Below are 17,794 nucleotides of genomic sequence, written 5' to 3'. Positions count from 1 at the left end.
TCAACCAACTTGTTTCTTGAATCTTATTTTAATTTTTATTATGTAATTTCATTTGACTTTTATTAACAAATTCAACTTTCTTATATCGGAGAAAATACAAAAATACATTTAATTGAACCATCCACCCCACTTAAGTGTCATTGTGAAGGCTTCACAGTCAACAGGTTTTGGAAATGGACATACTTTGACTTTTCCATTATGTGCGTACTATTCTTATTGATTTGCTAATCACTTTTTTTTTCTTTCTAATTACAACCACGAACCATTCATATTGGGGTCCATTAAGTGGGGTAGATTTAGATGAAAGATGAATATGACCAATAGTAAATGCCATGAAAGTGGCCTTCTTTTTCGAAGGAAATTTTCATAATTATGGAGATATGTAATATCATAACTGAAGGGTAATATTTGTGTCATCATTTTTTTTCTTGATAATCTCCATTTTTCTTCTGGTAAAAGCCAATGAAGGGTAATATTTGTGTTATCATTTATTTGCTTGTTACAATTTTAATACTGAAGATAGTTAAAGATACAAACAGCCATGCTCTGGCCAACTTTGTCTACACAATAATGAATTAAAACAACGAAATTGGCAAAACAAAAAAGAACCCTGAAATAAAAAAGGAAACAACAAACTCAATCCACACACTTCAGACGATACAATTCATTTTCCGAGTTGATTTATCTCCTTGAATAAGCACCATGAATGGCAACTATGTATACCAGTTGAGTAAATGATAGAATTATCAAGAATGCCTCCATCGTTCTCTGCAAGATAATCCAAAAATTACAAAGGAGTTAATGTCAACAGTTTTCTTAAATTTGTATAGATTAATTAACTTTGTATACAGTTGAAGGTGCCATTTAATTAGAGTAACTCACCAATTTGGCATTCCTGTAGTTGAGTTCAATTTCTTTCCAAGCAAAGCTGCATGGATGACAAGTTCATTACTTTACTGATATGTAGAACAGTAAATACAAAGAACCAATACGAAACGTTAAGAAACTAATTCAGATTCAGATCTTCGTTAAGTGAACATAGATCTGAGGCCTTACCCCATGGCAAGGAGTGTAAGACTCCAGGCAATAGTAGCAGCAGAAGCAGCAGCTGGTAAGCTATCGATGTTCCATCGGCCAATATGGTCAACTCCAGAGAGAACAGATGCAACTCCCACCACACCTGCTATCAAAGAAAATACAACAAAGAATCCAGTGGCAGCATTCCCCATTGGGAAGTAAATTGGAGAGAAATGTGCTGGAAGTTCAAATCCTTGACCTGTAAAAAATCACACACACCATGATCAGTTTCAACAGAGAGACATCACTTAGTAAAGAAGATTAAACTTATATACACTGACAATGTAAAAGTGTTTTTATTCTATTAACGCACGTAATTTAACATGCTACCTATTTTATTTTCTAAGTAACTAGTTCCACTTATCATGAACAGTTACCTATAAATATCTTTTATGTAATATGATAGTTTAAAAAATAAATATGATAGTTTAAAAATCTAGCGAACCTACGAATTTCAAACGAGATACTTACCAATGATGAAACCATGATCAATGGCAAAGTTCATAGCCCAGCCAGCAATGCCTAAAACAACAGCATACATGCAGAAATTAAGGACCAAAAGCAAAGATGCAACAGGTTTCATTGTTGGTTCTTGAAATGGATATGTTAAACCCTCTTTTTGATGAAAATCGAACAAGGGTTTTGTGAAAGGGATTTAGGATAAAAAGATTATGCTGTACAAATGCATGTGATCTCTGCAAGTTCTTTGGGGTCTTTATAAATGCTTTAATCTAAGAAGGTTTTGGTTCTTTTCTTCTAAGGCTGTTTGTTCTAAAGGGCTTTGTGGGGTTGTAAAGGCCATTACTTCATAATCAAGGCAAGGAAGCAAAAACCAAGATTCTTTCTCAGCTAAATATATTTTTTTAGTATTCCTTTTGAGGTTGTACATTCTTTGATTGATCAAAAGGAAATTCTTTGATTTAGGATTTTATATTTGATTCTCTAGTTCTTTCTAGGAGGAAGTTAAAGTGATATTCCTTGCCAATAGAGCTTCTTTCATAAGTATAGATTGACAGTACCCTTTTTGTCATGGATAATTTTTTGGCTTAGTTTAGAACAATTGGTTTATGCCATTTCAAGAGCCACGAACAAAGAATTTTTACACAACTATGTTTGAAACACAAAAGGGGCTATGTAAAATAACAAAAATTGGCCCCTTATGTTTGGGTTGGTCCAAAATAATCTCTTAAAGATACTCATGAATAATTTTAGTCTTTTAAGTTTGTCAAAAGTGAGCATCTTGATTTTCGTCAAACATTTAACAATCTATGTCTATTATATTTAATGAGTGAGTGGGGGAGCTTTTCTTGGAAATGGGAAGATCTAGGATAGGTGGCCAATCTCCCGGAGAGAGCGATGTGCATAGACCAGGTGAATTGGGATGCAGTTTCGTAGACTCGTCAGGCCTGATAGATGATTGTATCACAACCATATGTGACACTCTAGCGCCATATGACTCCGTCATAGAAGCCGGACCTTACCTTTCCTTTGACTAACGGGTCCTCAAAACTTTATGATTTCGTGTCGAACCTAGTTTCCATCTTTAAACATCTCGTTCGTGCTGCGAAAAGAAAAAGAAAAGGATAGAGTTTGATAAATATTTGCGGTGATAAAAAGTGTTCATTTTTGACAAATTTAAAAGACCCAAACTGTTCAAGAGTATATTTAAGTAACTACTTTGAACCTATACTTGAGGGACCATTATTATCATTTTCCGTAGAGGCGTTCAGTGTGATTTAAGGTTTAGGGTAATTAATCCAAGTTTAGTGTAATTTATATTTAGTATAGAAGTGTTTAGTGTAATTTATCAGCCCAGTTTTTTTTTTCCCTCTCTTCCTTGGGGCGACCATTGAAGCCTTTAGGGCTCGTTTGGTAAGAAGAACAAGGATAACTAACATTGGCATTAAATTTGAAATGAATTTATTCCATATTTGGTTGGGATAAAACCGCAATGTAACTAATCCCGACATTAATTATTTCGGGATTATAGCGTTATTTTTATCCTTGTGGGAGGCAGTGGCGGAGCCAAATATAGCCGAGGGTGTTCATCCGAACCCCCTCAGCGGAAAAAAAATACTGTTTTTACAAGGTTAAAATTATTTTTTATGTATATATAGTAGACGTTGAACCTCTTAGGCTTCTTCCTATGTTTACGTTTTTATATTTTGAACCCCATCGACGGAAATTCTGGCTCCGCCACCGGTGGGAGGGCGGGATAACGATTCCGGGATAACTAATCCTAGATAACTTGTTCCCTAAACAAACGACCCCTTAATGTTTAAAATACCGTTAAAGCCATGTAGTGAACTTTTCCCACTGGCTTCTTCACTTCTTCTCATGCCTAAACATGTTGTTTCTCATTGCTATATCTCAACCAATTAAAATTCATTCAAGACTTTTAATTGGTTTAGCAAGATTTTTCAGAGTAGCTAACCCCACTTGCTATTCTATTCTATCTGAACACTTAAAGAACCAACGAATTAACGAAGCTAAAGAGCTTTTCGAAAGAATCCCATCACCAAATATCTATTTATGCACCAAAATGATAGCTGGATATGCTGAAAATCTAAGGTTGAATGAGGCACTGAACCTGTTTGACAAAATGCCTGTTAAAGATACAGTTATGTGGAACTTGATGATCAAAGGGTGTGTAGAATGTGGTGATATAGAGATGGGGTTGAATCTTTTTGAGGAGATGAACCAAAGAAATGTGATTTCTTACACGACGATGATAAACGGGTTTTTGAAGTTTGGGAAAGTTGAAGAGGCTAAGAGTTTGTTTTGGGAAATGCCACAAAAGGATGTGGCTGCTTGGAATGCTATGGTTTATGGGTATTTTGAGAATGGGAGAGTGGAAGAGGCTGTTAAGTTGTTTGAGGTGATGCCTTATAGGAATGTGATCTCGTGGACGTCAGTTATTAGTGGGCTTGATCAGCATGGGAGGAGTGATGAGGCTCTATTGATTTTTAAGAAGATGTTGGATTTCTTCGTTGAGCCGAATTCTAGTACTTTTGCTTCTGTTATTACAGCTTGTGCTAATGCAAGGGATTTATGTCTAGGTAGTGAAATTCATGCCTGTGTTGTGAAGATTGGTTATTTGTATGATACTTATGTTACTGCTTCATTAATCACATTATATGCTAATTGCATGCATGTGGATGATTCTTCTAAGATATTCAGCGAGAGGTTGCACAAAAACGTTGTTGTGTGGACGTCTCTTTTGACAGGGTATGGCTTGAATTATAAGCACGAAGAAGCATTGAAAGTGTTTGGGGATATGATTAGGATTGGTCTACTTCCCAATCAGTCTTCCTTTACTAGTGCCCTAAATTCGTCTTGTGAAATGGAGTCTATTGATCTTGGCAGAGAGATTCATGGTGTAGCAGTCAAACTCGGATTGAACACTGATGCCTTTGTTGGCAATTCATTAGTAGTATTGTATTCAAAATGTGGAAATATAAACGATGGACTCATTGTATTCAAGGAAATTCCTGGAAAAAACATTGTTTCGTGGAACTCAATCATCGTTGGATGTGCACAACATGGATGTGGAAATTGGGCACTCACATTGTTTGCCCAGCTGGTACGTTCAAGGGTTGATATGGATGATATTACATTTGCTGGGTTACTTGCTGCTTGTAGCCATTCTGGCATGCTAGAGAAAGGAAGACGCTTATTTCAGTATATCCCTCACTACTCATCCATTGAAGTGACACTTGAGCATTATAGTTGTATGATAGATATCCTTTGCAGAAGTGGGAAGTTAATTGAGGCAGAGGATTTGGTGAAAAGCATGCCCATGAGACCAAATTTGTCAATATGGTTAGCTTTGCTTAGTGGTTGTAAGAAGCATTTAAACTTAGAACTGGCCGAAAGAGCTGCAGAGAATGTTTTTCATCTTGACCCAAATTGTAGTGCTGCTTATGTTTTATTATCTAACATTTATGCCTTTTCTGGTAGATGGAGTGATGTTGCAAAAATTAGAGGAAATATGAAAAGAAGAGGAAACAGAAAACAACCAGGATGCAGTTGGGTTAATCAGAAGGGAATCCGGCATACATTTCTTTCTGGCGACACTTCACATCCTCTAAGTGATAGGATATATGAAAAGCTGGAATGGTTGACGGAAAAGTTGAAGGAGTATGGTTATGTCCCTGATCAAAGGTATGCATTGCATGATGTAGAGGATGAACAGAAGGAAGTTCTGCTGTCATATCATAGTGAGAGGCTTGCTATTTGCTTCGCATTAATTACAACACATGGTAGTACTATAACAGTTATGAAGAACCTGCGTGTCTGTGGGGACTGCCATTCTGCCATCAAGCTCATAGCAAAAATTGTTGAACGTGAAATCATCGTAAGAGATTCTAGCCGATTTCATCACTTCAGGGACGGCTTTTGTTCTTGTTCAGATTATTGGTAGCATTATCCTTTTGATTATCATTCTGGGAATGGTTAGTGAAGCCTTGTAATTGGTTCACCAGAAGCAGGACCACATTATTATAGGGAGCTTCTAGAGTTAGGATTGTCTGACCAACATTCTGTGATGCCCCAATATAATAGGGTCCTTCCTTGTAGCAAGGATAGGTAACTTTCTCTTGATTACCCATGTAGAGATCAGGCATTAGTATCCACTGCTTCAAATGTTTAGCAGCTGATCTGGAATCCATGTCTAGATGTTTCTGATACTGTCCTATGATTGACAAATATATCTGAAGTCAAGGCAACCACTGCACATAAATAAAGCTCAAGGTACCTGGTGGCCTATCATGCCAATCTTGTAGCTTTACTATTCTTGGAGTTGAGAATTATTTGTCAGCAGCTGGTACTTAATTGCACAGTACTTGATGAAGTTTCCTGTGATGTTTAGCTAGGATCAGCAAATCGAGACCCCTGGTCTATTCTGCATTAATCAACATAGGAGGATTCCACCAACAGACCTTCCAACAACAATCAGGTAGAGAGGTATATGTTATCAATGGAGCTTTAATCATAGAAATCCTGTTTTTCTTTTTTGGGTATAACTAGACAGTTGTCAAATATAGAGCGTGCCAATAATGTTCCTACCTTCGGTGCAAACAGGAAGTACTTTAATCTACACTCGTGAGAAATTTTATTACAAGTTTTGGAAAAGATAGCTGATTGTTTCCTGCCTCAGCCTTAAATATACTTGAATTATACATGCATGGCTGCTGACACAAGGATACTCTCCCTTAAAGTATTGGAGCTGTTATTTACTTAGCATTGAATCAAGGGGCTTGGGCCATCAGCATTGCATAGCTGATGTTGTCTTCATGTTCTTTCATGCTGCAACTGCTGAAGCTTGAAATGCTTCCAATTTCCCCATCAACCTCAGGTATTTATTTGATTAGCACACTTTCCCCAGTTCTACTGATTGAAAGTTCTATTTGCAGTGGTATTTTTTTGTTTTCTTTTTGGTGTAAAGAGGATTTGATTAGTGATGCAAAATCTCTGTTAGACATACTTGAATTCATGCTGATTTGATGTGAAGGTGAATCTTTCTGTAAATACTCAAGCACAATTCATGTTGCATTTATAATACTTACCCTTTTCGCAGAAAAAAATTCCTCTGAACAATGAACTCCTTCTTATACATCACGGTCTAGCACTCACGATGTGGAACCCTTACAAGATGATATCAAGGCAAAGGAGTGCTATAGGAGATCAAGAATGAAGGCTACAGTTTTGCAATTAACAATCAACCATTTATGTAATAGTTTAAGCCGCTACTATAAATAGCTAATTCCAGGGTTTAGTTTGAGGAGTCTAGATTTGACGAATGAGTATGTTACTTCCTGGTGAGTGACTGGGGAATATCCCTCCTATCTCTTTAGTGAATCCATTTGGATTCCCTTACTGTGGAATCATGTATGAGTTCTTCCCTTTCTCCCTTGCATCAAAACTAATGATTACATTTAAACTGCAAAATGTACAGTTCGATGTTCCTAGTGTAGTGTAAAAGATTTTCTGATTTTGACATAATAGCTCTCGCTTGGTCTCTTCATTACCTCAAGAGAATTCTTATTAGGCAAACTTACCTAAATGTACCACTTTGGCATGGCGGAGGCATACACTGTCTATACACTTCGGCTGTATAGGTAGTATCGGCTGTGTAAACTAAATGGCCGAATTGAATGACTGTATTTCCTGTTGTTATAAAGCCTTCCAATTGTGCTCAACACAGACGAAACCAAGAAATGCTTTTTAGGGGTAACTGATTTGTTGGAGGGATTTAGGCTGTTAATAAGGAGTTTAATTACAAAAGATAGAATAATGTTGAAGGAAATTTGGAGAGGTGCACCTGAGCATTTAGAAGTTTTCACAGCCAAGCGGAGCAGAGTATACTCTTTTACCTCTCTCAATTTAACTTGAATAAAATGTCTGAAGAGTACAGGGAGGTTACATGCGGTATGGAAAAAAATGCAAGTATATGTAGATAATCACTAACACTCTGTTTACATCAAACATTTCTTTCCTATACATTTGCCCCTCAAACGAAATCTAGGTTTAAATCAATTGATTCATTGTAAACATGAGTGCAACTTTTTACAGAATATATAAGGCATAATAAAAACATATCCCATACGTTTATCCTTCTGTAAAAAGATGTGGGATAAACATATTTTTTTCCTAGATATATATTCAAGGTATAATGAGTATGGCAAACACCTAATGAAATTATACAGTACATCAAAACTGAGTAATATTTCCAAAAACATTCTGCTGACAACGCTAAATAAAACCAAAAAGCTCATTCATCCTCCTGGCTACGCAACCTAGCAATCTTGTTAGTCACTGCAACATCAAGTTGGGCTGCTCTCTCAACAATATCCTTTCTCTTCCTTGTTGATACGTTATGTGCAATTTCTGCACAGTAAGTCCTGTGAATAATAAGACAAGTTGAAGGTGAGATGATGAAAACATAAACAAGATGAAATAGGGCAAACAATAGAAAAGGAGTGTGAGTTCATTACCTATTGTGCATCAATAAAATATCAAGCTCACTTGCATTGTGCACAACAAACTTCTTAAAGCCGTTTGGAAGATAGTGACGAGTCTTCTTGTCAGAACCATAGCCGATATTGGGCATCAAGACACATCCCTTGAACTTCCTTCTAACTCTGGAGTCAATACCCTTTGGTCTGCGCGCCAGTTTGTCTATTATAATAAATTGAAAAACCATTTTCAACTAGTAACCATTGCGCATGTGAATCAAAGTGCATTCTGCTAGTGTCTAGCAAAGCGTAAATACAAATTGTCCAAAAGCTGTATCAGTTATAAAGATCAACCTTAACTATAATGAGAAAGATTCATCAAACAGAGCATCTAAACTATTAAGGCGAGAGATCTTTTTCATAAACGAAATGTAAGCAGGGTTAGAAGTAACAGAAAGCTTATTCATAAAGAAGCAAACTGTGTCGCAAAATCTGCTCTACAGATTAGTTTCTGCCCGTAAAACGAAACACCCAGCTACGAAGTAGAGTCTGGACATTAGATACCATAGGCAACAAATAATTTGAAGTAAAATTGAAGAAAAATTACTGCAAGAGTTTGTTCTAGATCCTTTCTCAGGGAAAAGATGGTGGTATTTTTATACTAATCACTGATCAATCAACAATCCAATGAAAAAAGGTTCACCAATCACAAGGAGTTATGAGGTCTTTTTAAGAGAAGACATGAAAGCAGGGTTATAGTAACGGAAAGCTTATTGATAAAGAAGCATCGGTGTCGCAAGACCTGCTCTTTAGTTTAGTTTTTGCCCGTAAAACGAAACACCCAGCAACAAAGTAAAGTCTGGACATTAGATACCATAGGCAAGAAATAATTTATTGGAAAACTTGCAAACTAAGGAGAAATACTGGAAAAAAAATTGTTTTGGATGCAATCTCAGCCGAAAGATGGTGATATTTTTATATTCATCACTAGTCAATCAGCAATTTTGGGAAAAAATCATCATTGATTGCATCAGTGCATAACCAATTTTAAAAAATTCTAAACCAGATCGGAAAACACCATAAAAATGAAAATGGAGAAAACCCAAAACCTTAAAGAAGCATGAGATGTGATATAAGATCAGATGGTAGTGCATGTATTTGAATTCATCATTGAACTCTACAGAATAGGTGGATAAGCATCATCACACCTTATATGCATATCTCAAAAAACAGGCTTAGCCTCAAAAACAAAAGATAAAAACCAAATTAATACAAAATTTTAACATTATTGTTTAGCAAGAATCAGATATAATGTGTCAGTCACCATCTTGCAAATCCAATACTTTGGATGCAACTTAAGACTGGGGCGACAATAATTGTCATCATTTTCCCTTTCCAACACAAAAAAATAAACACAACATAAACAAATTTTTGTTCTAACATTCAACTAGTCTTTCTAGCTATTATTACTTAACAATAAGAGTAAGATCAAGCCAAAACTAAAATGGGCTGTTTACAATAACAAAATAACACCTTTACAGTAATAAAGCCATCACGTCTTTTTAATAAAAGAGATGTGAGCAGGGTTAAAGTAACAGAAAGCTTATTGATAAAGAAGCCAACTGTGTCGCAAGGTCTGCTCTGTAGTTTAGTTTCTGCCCGTAAAAATGAAACACCCAGCGACAGAGTAAAGTCTGGACATTAGATACCATAGGCAGAATGTAATTTAAAGGTAAATTGAAGGAAATAATTAAAAACAAAAGGGAAAACACTGCACGAATTTGTTCTAGATGCAATCTCAGCCGAAAGATGGTGATCTTTTTAAATTAATCACTACTCAATCAGCAATTTGGGGAAAAAATCATCATTGACTGCATCACAGTGTCTAAACACTTCTAGAACTTATACCAAATCAAAAACAACATACAAATGAAAATAAGGAAACCTCAAAACCTTAAAGAAGAATGAGATATGCTATAAGATCAGATGGTAGTGCATGTATTTGAAATCATCACTGAACTCTACAGAATAGGTGGATACATATCATCACACCTTATAGACATATCTCCACAAACAAGCTTAGCAGCATTAATAAAAGCTAAAACCAAAAAAAAAATCAAATTTTTAACATTATTGTTTAGAAAGAATCAGATATTATGAGTCAATCACCACCTTGCAAATCCAATATTTTGGATGCAAATTAAGACTGGGGCGACAATAACTATCATCATTTTCCATTTCCAACACACACACAAAAACAAAAAAAAGAGCAAGCAAGGCAAATAAATTTGTATCCTACTGTTCGAAGAGTATACTCTTATAGTTGAACAATAAGAGTCAGAACAAGCTAAAACTAAAAAGGGTTGTTTACAATAAGAAAATGATGTCTGGAGAGATTTTGTTACACCTCAAAAACCAATCTTTTATCATGTGATTTCAAGATTAGATTAACCAAATCATAAACTCAACAAAAAGCAAAAATCTTAAAAGGATGACAAATGCTATAAGATCAGATGGTAGTGCATGTTTATGAATTCATCATTGAACTCTACAGTTAGGTGGATAAACATATCACATCTTATAAGCATATCTTCCACAAAAAAATCTAAACACCAACAGAAAAAAAAGGGATAAAACCAAACAAATATAAAAAAAAAATTAACATTGTTGTTTAGTAAGAATCAGATATTATGTGTCAATCACCACCTTGCAAATCCAATAATTTGGATGCAAATTAAGACTGGGGCGACAATAAATAATCATCATTTCCCCTTTTCCAACACAAAAAAAAAAACAGCCACAACAAACAAAGTGAACAAAATGTTATCTTAATGCAACCCATAAAAATGAGATCTTTTCACTATTTTTTGAACAAAAAGATTCAGATCAAAGCTAAAACAATATTACTGAACAAATAAAACTCAAATAGAACTAAATACAAAAATGGGGTTCTAAAAAAATTCCAAAACAATACCTTGACAGTAATTCTCCTATCACTCTGATGTCTCTTGAATTGCTTCACCCTTTTCTTGATTACTTTCTTTTTAAGTAGAGCAACTGCCATTTTACCTTAGATTTTACAATACACAGTTAACAACAAACATTAAAAAATTATATACATTGAAATAGATATATAAAGGAAAAGAGGCTCACTATGAACTAGGGTTTCTTCAGATAAGCTGGGCCTTATGGAGTAGTATTATAGTAGGGTTTATATAGGAAACAGTTGGGCATTTGCTAGGGTTTACAGCAGTCAAGCATAAAAAACAATCTACGGCTGTAAAGTTCCTTGATGGAACTGTACGGTCCTGATTGATCTAAGGATAATATGGTCTAATGCCTCATTATCATATTACAGTTTCAGTCCAATTAGAATACTTAAATAAGACTTTTAAATAAGGGAAAAAGGGTCAAATATACCCTTCTATTTTAGTTTATTTGTTAATTTTGCCCTCCGTTTGTTAAAATAATCAAATATACCCCTCTCGTTAATAGTTGGGACCAAATATACCCCTACCGTTAGTAAAGTTTCAAAAATACCCCTCATTTATAACATATTTCCACATAAACAAGTCTAGTCATTGGAATTGGGTGACATGGACGCCACATGGCAATTAACTTATTTTATATGGTGCCTACGTGTCAATTTTAAAAAAAACAATCTGGAAAAATGATTTTTTTAAAACAAATCTGTTACAAATGTCTTTTATTAAAAATCTGATTTTTTTTATTAAAAATCGAGAAAATGATTTTTTTAAAATCAGTTTTTCAGATTTTTTAAAATTAATCCAGATTTTTAAAAAAATAGGACACTTTTTTATTAAAAAAAAAAAGGCTTTACAGTTTTTCAGATTTAAAAAAATATATATTTTCCAGATTTTTTTTAACTAAAATTCCAATTTTCGAGAATATATTTAAACAAAATGGGTATTATTAAAATAAAAAAAGGTTTCAGATTTTTAATAAAAGCCACTTTTTTCATATTTGTTTTAAAAAAAAAAAAATTCTAGATTGTTTTTAAAAAAATTACCACATAGACATCACATAGAATAAGTAAAATGTCATGTGGTGTCTATGCCACCCAATTTCAATGACTAAACTTGCTTACGTGCGAATATAGTAGTACATTCTCATTTAGTGACGATGATCTTAAAGTTTAACCAAATTTGTTGCTTGCAAAATTAAATATAATACGTATTCCTAAATCTTGGAATATAGTAGCTCATAGATTAGCTAGTTTTTTTTATATATATTTCTCTTGCACACTTGTAGAATATTTTTCCGAGCGGCATTATAAATAGTACATACTAATGTAGCGTATCGGCATGCACTCAACCAGACAAACAATTATTCCTGAATTCCAAACATAATTAGGTTTTGCAATATAAATCCTCTATAAATCATTAATTTTATTCGAGGTCATTTTATTGTTTAGGTTTCATTTGTACAACTTTTCGTTAATCTATATATAATATAAAGCTAGGCATAGACAAGGTGATGTGACACCTCTGTATGGCTTTCATTAGTATTTATCTTTTTTCTCCTATTTTTGACATTTTTTCTATCATTTTCCTCATTGCCTATATTTAAAGTCCATGTAAAGACAATAAATAAAAAAGAATTATAGTAAATAAATGGGGAAAAAATAAAGAGTCATAGTATGGGCGGCAGTTACCCACGAAATGGATAATTAGTGAAGGTAATAATGACATATAGTAAATGATAGTGAGCAGTCTAGCATATATTCATCTTGTAACAAATAATTCTTTTCCTATAATCTCCGTTCTTCCTTTCTTCCATCTATGTCTTTCGTAATTTCTTTCAAAAATTTCAGCATTCTTAATATGCGATTTATTTTTTCTTTTCTACTTTCTTAATTATTGATAGATTTTGTGTTTTAGATTTGTTATTATGTTTTTGAGAACATATACAACATAGCATGAAATGTTGTTGTCTTTTTATAAATATAAAAAGAGAGAAAATTTACTGGTAACAATTTTGTGTCAAAATCGATATTGATTTTTTCATTTTTTGCAAAAAATGGTTTAAGCTTATTTGTATATCTGATTTAAAGATAATATTGCAGGGACTGTTTTGGAGCAAATTAAGCTTATGGAGAAGGGATGGAGAGGGTGTGGCACCTACAAAGAACCAAACTTCACTGGTAATTATATATTAAATCTGTCGCTTTTCTCTTTCAGAGTTGTGCTTACAAAAAGTTTGTATTTGTGCATATTTAGTGAAACCATTTTTCGTTAGATTCGTGGAACTTTTAGTAAAGTTTAACATCTTGATGCACTTATATTATTATTTTTAGTCTTGATAGATTTTATTAGTTTTTTTGGTAGAAACAAATAATTTAAGTTATAGTTGTTTTTCTTATCAACAAAAAGAAAATTCATTTTTTTACCGTAAAGTTACATTTCTATATTTGTAAGAAAAAATATCTTACACAGTTATTCTTAATCTTTTTTACTCTTGTCTTATTTCAATGTTAAACATCTGTTTTCTTGCTTCCATAGTAGAACGTATCTTTTGCGACAGTTAATGTTACATGAGTGGCAAAGATTGAAGCCTTTTTAAACTTATATAGAGGTAAGAAGAATTGACAAGTGAGAGAAGATATATAATTTCAGGAATTTTACAGAAAATTGAGAGGACGATTAGATGAAATTGATGGGAGGAAAGAAAGAAAGAAACAAACAGAAAACGGAAAAATAAAGCGAGAATCACATTTTTCTTTTTTCTTTTTTTGTGTTTTTTCCTGGACCCCCTATTTTTTGCGTTTTATCTCAGTCATTTCTTTTGTTGTTTCGTTTTTTTCTTCTTCTATTTATTTCAAGTATTTATTGGAGAGAAAATTGGAAACAAATTCTACTTTATTATTAGCAAAAGACAATTCTTACTAAGACAACATACTAAGAGAAAGACCGTATCAGAAGAAGAAAAAATTGAACGATATTTTAGATGTGCATCTTCCGGATTTTTACACTACAATTAATGTCTTTTTTCGTTATCTTTTATTTTTTGTTCTTCTTATTCAAGTTCACCTATAATTTTAAGTGAGTTATTTTATACTTTTTGTTTTTTCACTGACATTTATTTCAAATAAGTTTATATAGGATGTTAAAAGTTTATAAAACGATGTAGATTCGTAATTATTAATTTTCTTTATTAAAATCACGATATTAATATTTAATTATATTTTTTACAACCGCGCGAAGCGCGGATAGATGTACTAGTCATTTATATGTAGTAAAATTATTGTCCAAGGGTGTTGATAAGTGATTCATGCTGGAAGTATCCCTCTCGCCATAACAATCTTAGTTCTAATGACTAAGGGGTGTCCACGAGAAATCGGAAAATTGAATCACACCGAAAATTATACTGAATCAAAGAAAAATCGAGATTTTTTCAGTTAGATTGGATTTTCTTTTTTAATTTTAAAAACTAGCAAATATCGATTTTGTTTTGGTTTTGAACAAACAATAACCAGTAAGTCGAACCAAACCAACTATATAAATAACTATTTAACACTTATAATTACACATATGTATGCAATTTTTATATAATACTACTTTTAAATTTTTATGGTACATATTTAATCTTATGCACTCTTGTTGTCTAGTTCTTTGCCTTTACAATAATTAGTTTTTTGACCTTTAAAGTACTTTAGTTTGATTTATAACTTTATTTTGACAACTCCAATTTTCTTTTCATGTTAAGATAATAATTGAATCCATAATCCTTTGATTTTCTATTATTATTTGTTTTTTCTTGAAATTCGATTTCCATATGATTTTGTGGTAGTCCCTTTTTTTTTTCCAAACTGCTTTGTCATGACTTCTTTACTTCCGTTATTTCTTTTTTGGATTGCTTTGGTTTGCTTTTTGTAAGTCGAGGGTCTATCGCAAACAGCCTCTTTACCTCCCAAAGTAGGATAAGTTTTGCGCACGCTCTACCCTCCCGAGACCCACTTATGGGATTACACCGGGTATGTTGTTGTTGTTAGTCAATTCAATTATCATCGAGATATCTCGATAGTGTTATGTCGGAATATAGTAGTTAGAACATTTGTTTAACAATGTATGCACATATTTATAAAAGGGAAAAAGACATGCAATGGGCAACAGGCCAAAGTAATCCCACATTTGGGCCTAATACAGTGAACTGGCCTGCTGGCCGACCCACACTATTCACAAGCGCTGGCCGGCCCAGCAGCCCAAAAGCCTTTAAAAAAAAAAATAGACTTTCTGTGGCGAATTTAGTCGCAACTAAAAGTCCGCTGCAACAAAAAAATGACTATTGTGGCGACCTAAAAATCAACTTCTTCTTTTTTTTTTTTAAGTGGCAATTAAAAAAGTCTCCACTAAAGGTTAAAATTCATATTGAGCCTTCAACAAATGTTTCAAACCATGTATAATATGTGCATACTTATATAGTGATTGAACTTTCAAAAAATATTTCAAAACATGTATAATATGTGTATATTTATACGTTGATTGAGCCTTCAAGAAATATCTCAAAACATGTATAATAATACTTATGATACATTTTCTATGCATATGCAGTAGGGATACATAATCTATACAACAATGATACATTTTCTATACATATACAGTAGGGATACATATTCTATACAATAATGAAACATTTTGTATACGTATGATACGTTTTTTATACTTATGATACATTTTCTATCATTTTCGATACATATGTGAATCGTTAGTGTATAATCAATGTACAATGTACATACTAGTGTATAGACACATATTATGTATGGAATATGTATAATATGTGAATCATTAGTGTATAATCAATGTATAATGTACATACTAATGCATAATATATGTATGATTAGTGAGTATACGTTGATGATACATTTATTATACATAAATTACACAATAATTATAAAAACCTATGATGCATTTTTTATACATATACGGTAAGGATACATATTCTATACAACAATGATATATTTTTTTATACGTGTGATGCATTTTCTATACATAGTTGATCTTCAGTGGCTTTTACTCCAAAAAAAAATGATCTTTAAAATAGTCCTCTTTTTTTTTCACAGTGGACTTTTAGTGGCGACTAAAATCGCCACAAAAGGTCGCGTTGGCTACACTTTGGGTTTGGAAAAACATGGGCCATCGGGTGGGAATAGTTCATTTTTTGCGCGGATTGCCCTTCTTTTGGGGTGGTCTTTAAATTTTGCCCCTCATATTTGTGGTCTTTAAATTATGCTCCTCATATTGCTGGTCTTTAATTTTTGTCCTTCGCATTGCAACCCTGAGCGTTCACGCAGAAATCATGAGGTTCTGAGTTCGAACCCCCGCTCAAGCATAAATTAAAAAAAAAACATTTTTTTGCGCGAATTGCCCTTCTTTTGGGATGGTCTTTAAATTTTGCCCTTCAAATTTGTGATCTTTAAATTTTGCCCCTCATATTTGTGGTCTTTAAGTTTTGCCCTTTGCTTGAAAAGGTGGGCGAATACATGAAGTTCTGGGTTCGAACCCCCGCTCAGGCATAAAATAAAAAAATAATTTCGCCAGGCAGGACTGGGGGAGTGTATGCCGGATCCAGCATTCAATATTTAAGGAAAAGCTAAAGTTATGCCAGATCCGGCATAACTAAAAGTCTGCCCCATAAGGCAGAATTTTTCCTCAGACATAGTTTAGTTATGCCTTATGGGGCAGAATTTTAGTTAAGGCATAACAAAATTATGCCCTATAAGGCAAGAACTTTTCTTAAGGCATAGACTTTGCCTTATAAGGCAAAGTTTAAGTTATGCCTTAAGGAAAAGTTCCACCTTATGGGCATACTTTTAGTTATGTCTTTGGGGCACACTTTTTAGTTAAGGCATAACTAAAAGTTTACCTTGAAAAGTAAAAAAATAAATATATATATATATATATATATATATATATATATATATATATATATATATATATATGCTTCAAGGCAAAGTCTGCCGGAGGGGGCAGACTTTTAGTTAAACACAACTAAAAGTCTGCCCCCTCTGGCAGACTTCTAGTTAAACACAACTAAAAGTCTGCCGGAGGGGGCATAACAAAATTTAAACTTTGCCTTATAAGACAAACTTTTAGTTATGCCTTAAGGAAAACTTACGCCTTATGGGGCATACTATTAATTATGTTTTATGGGGCACACTTTTAGTTAAGGCATTACTAAAAGTTTACCTTGAAAAGTTAAAAAAAAATACGTAGATATGCTTCAAGGCAAAGTCTGCCCCCTCCGGCAGACTTTTAGTTAAACATTACTAAAAGTGTGTCGGAGGGGGCATATCGAAATTTAAACTCTGCTTTGCAATTTTTTTTTAAATTTTTGACTGGGCGGAGGTTCGAACCCGGAACCTATGGGTTTTAGCCGAAGGGCAAAATTTAAAGACCATAAATATGAGGGGCAAAATTTAAATACCACACCAAAAAAGAATTGCAAGGCAAGGTTTGGGTCGCGTATATGCCGGACCCGGCATACACTTGTTAAGGAATTACCAAAGTTATGTCGGACCCGGCATACTCATGCCTTATGGGCAGACTTTGCATAAGTACGCCGAGTCCGGCATAACTTTGGTAATTCCTTAACAAGTTTATGTCGAATCCGGCATACTTATGGACAAACTTTTAATGGGCAAATTTTTAGTTAAGCCTTAACTAAAAGTCTTTTCCTAGTTATGGCTTATGAGGCAGACTTTTAGTTAAGGCACAACTAAAAGTATGCCCCATAAGACATAA

The 17,794-nt window shown here is 33.7% G+C and overlaps 2 protein-coding genes, 8 non-coding genes and 1 pseudogene across 11 annotated transcripts; 1 reads left to right on the top strand and 10 right to left on the bottom strand.

Annotated features, from left to right (window-relative positions):
- Nucleotides 1-463: 463 nt before the first annotated feature.
- Nucleotides 464-1,782, bottom strand: LOC132622179 (membrane protein PM19L-like). Its single transcript, XM_060336729.1, has 4 exons — nucleotides 1,549-1,782; nucleotides 1,057-1,276; nucleotides 883-928; nucleotides 464-768 (listed from the first exon to the last, which is right to left on the bottom strand). The coding sequence occupies exons 1-4, from the start codon at nucleotides 1,658-1,660 to the stop codon at nucleotides 682-684; spliced, it is 465 nt and encodes a 154-aa protein (XP_060192712.1). The 5' UTR covers nucleotides 1,661-1,782; the 3' UTR covers nucleotides 464-681.
- Nucleotides 1,783-3,163: 1,381 nt separating this feature from the next.
- LOC132623847 (pentatricopeptide repeat-containing protein At5g46460, mitochondrial) lies at nucleotides 3,164-6,433 on the top strand. 2 transcript variants are annotated; one of them, XM_060338658.1, is made up of 3 exons: nucleotides 3,164-5,829; nucleotides 5,948-6,034; nucleotides 6,160-6,433. In XM_060338658.1, exon 1 carries the CDS (start codon nucleotides 3,425-3,427, stop codon nucleotides 5,498-5,500), a length of 2,076 nt encoding a protein of 691 aa, XP_060194641.1. In that variant the 5' UTR covers nucleotides 3,164-3,424; the 3' UTR covers nucleotides 5,501-5,829; nucleotides 5,948-6,034; nucleotides 6,160-6,433. The 2 variants fall into 2 exon arrangements, with proteins under 2 accessions (XP_060194641.1, XP_060194640.1); XM_060338657.1 differs by having other exon boundaries at nucleotides 3,164-6,042.
- A 1,102-nt stretch (nucleotides 6,434-7,535) lies between these two features.
- Nucleotides 7,536-11,333, bottom strand: LOC132621556 (large ribosomal subunit protein eL32z-like; annotated as a pseudogene).
- Nucleotides 8,979-9,063, bottom strand: LOC132625362 (small nucleolar RNA Z196/R39/R59 family). The gene has a single exon (XR_009576798.1). It is a non-coding gene; the product is annotated as a small nucleolar RNA Z196/R39/R59 family (small nucleolar RNA).
- On the bottom strand, nucleotides 9,166-9,246 carry LOC132625358 (small nucleolar RNA Z195/SNORD33/SNORD32 family). The gene has a single exon (XR_009576794.1). It is a non-coding gene; the product is annotated as a small nucleolar RNA Z195/SNORD33/SNORD32 family (small nucleolar RNA).
- On the bottom strand, nucleotides 9,333-9,423 carry LOC132625378 (small nucleolar RNA U31b). The gene has a single exon (XR_009576810.1). It is a non-coding gene; the product is annotated as a small nucleolar RNA U31b (small nucleolar RNA).
- LOC132625363 (small nucleolar RNA Z196/R39/R59 family) lies at nucleotides 9,825-9,909 on the bottom strand. Its single transcript, XR_009576799.1, has one exon. It is a non-coding gene; the product is annotated as a small nucleolar RNA Z196/R39/R59 family (small nucleolar RNA).
- LOC132625359 (small nucleolar RNA Z195/SNORD33/SNORD32 family) lies at nucleotides 10,010-10,090 on the bottom strand. The gene has a single exon (XR_009576795.1). It is a non-coding gene; the product is annotated as a small nucleolar RNA Z195/SNORD33/SNORD32 family (small nucleolar RNA).
- On the bottom strand, nucleotides 10,178-10,268 carry LOC132625376 (small nucleolar RNA U31b). Its single transcript, XR_009576808.1, has one exon. It is a non-coding gene; the product is annotated as a small nucleolar RNA U31b (small nucleolar RNA).
- LOC132625360 (small nucleolar RNA Z195/SNORD33/SNORD32 family) lies at nucleotides 10,537-10,615 on the bottom strand. The gene has a single exon (XR_009576796.1). It is a non-coding gene; the product is annotated as a small nucleolar RNA Z195/SNORD33/SNORD32 family (small nucleolar RNA).
- LOC132625377 (small nucleolar RNA U31b) lies at nucleotides 10,712-10,803 on the bottom strand. The gene has a single exon (XR_009576809.1). It is a non-coding gene; the product is annotated as a small nucleolar RNA U31b (small nucleolar RNA).
- Nucleotides 11,334-17,794: the final 6,461 nt, after the last annotated feature.

This window comes from Lycium barbarum, chromosome 12, assembly GCF_019175385.1.
Source record: "Lycium barbarum isolate Lr01 chromosome 12, ASM1917538v2, whole genome shotgun sequence".
Taxonomy (NCBI): domain Eukaryota; kingdom Viridiplantae; phylum Streptophyta; class Magnoliopsida; order Solanales; family Solanaceae; genus Lycium; species Lycium barbarum.
This window is presented reverse-complemented; position numbering and strand designations above follow the sequence as displayed.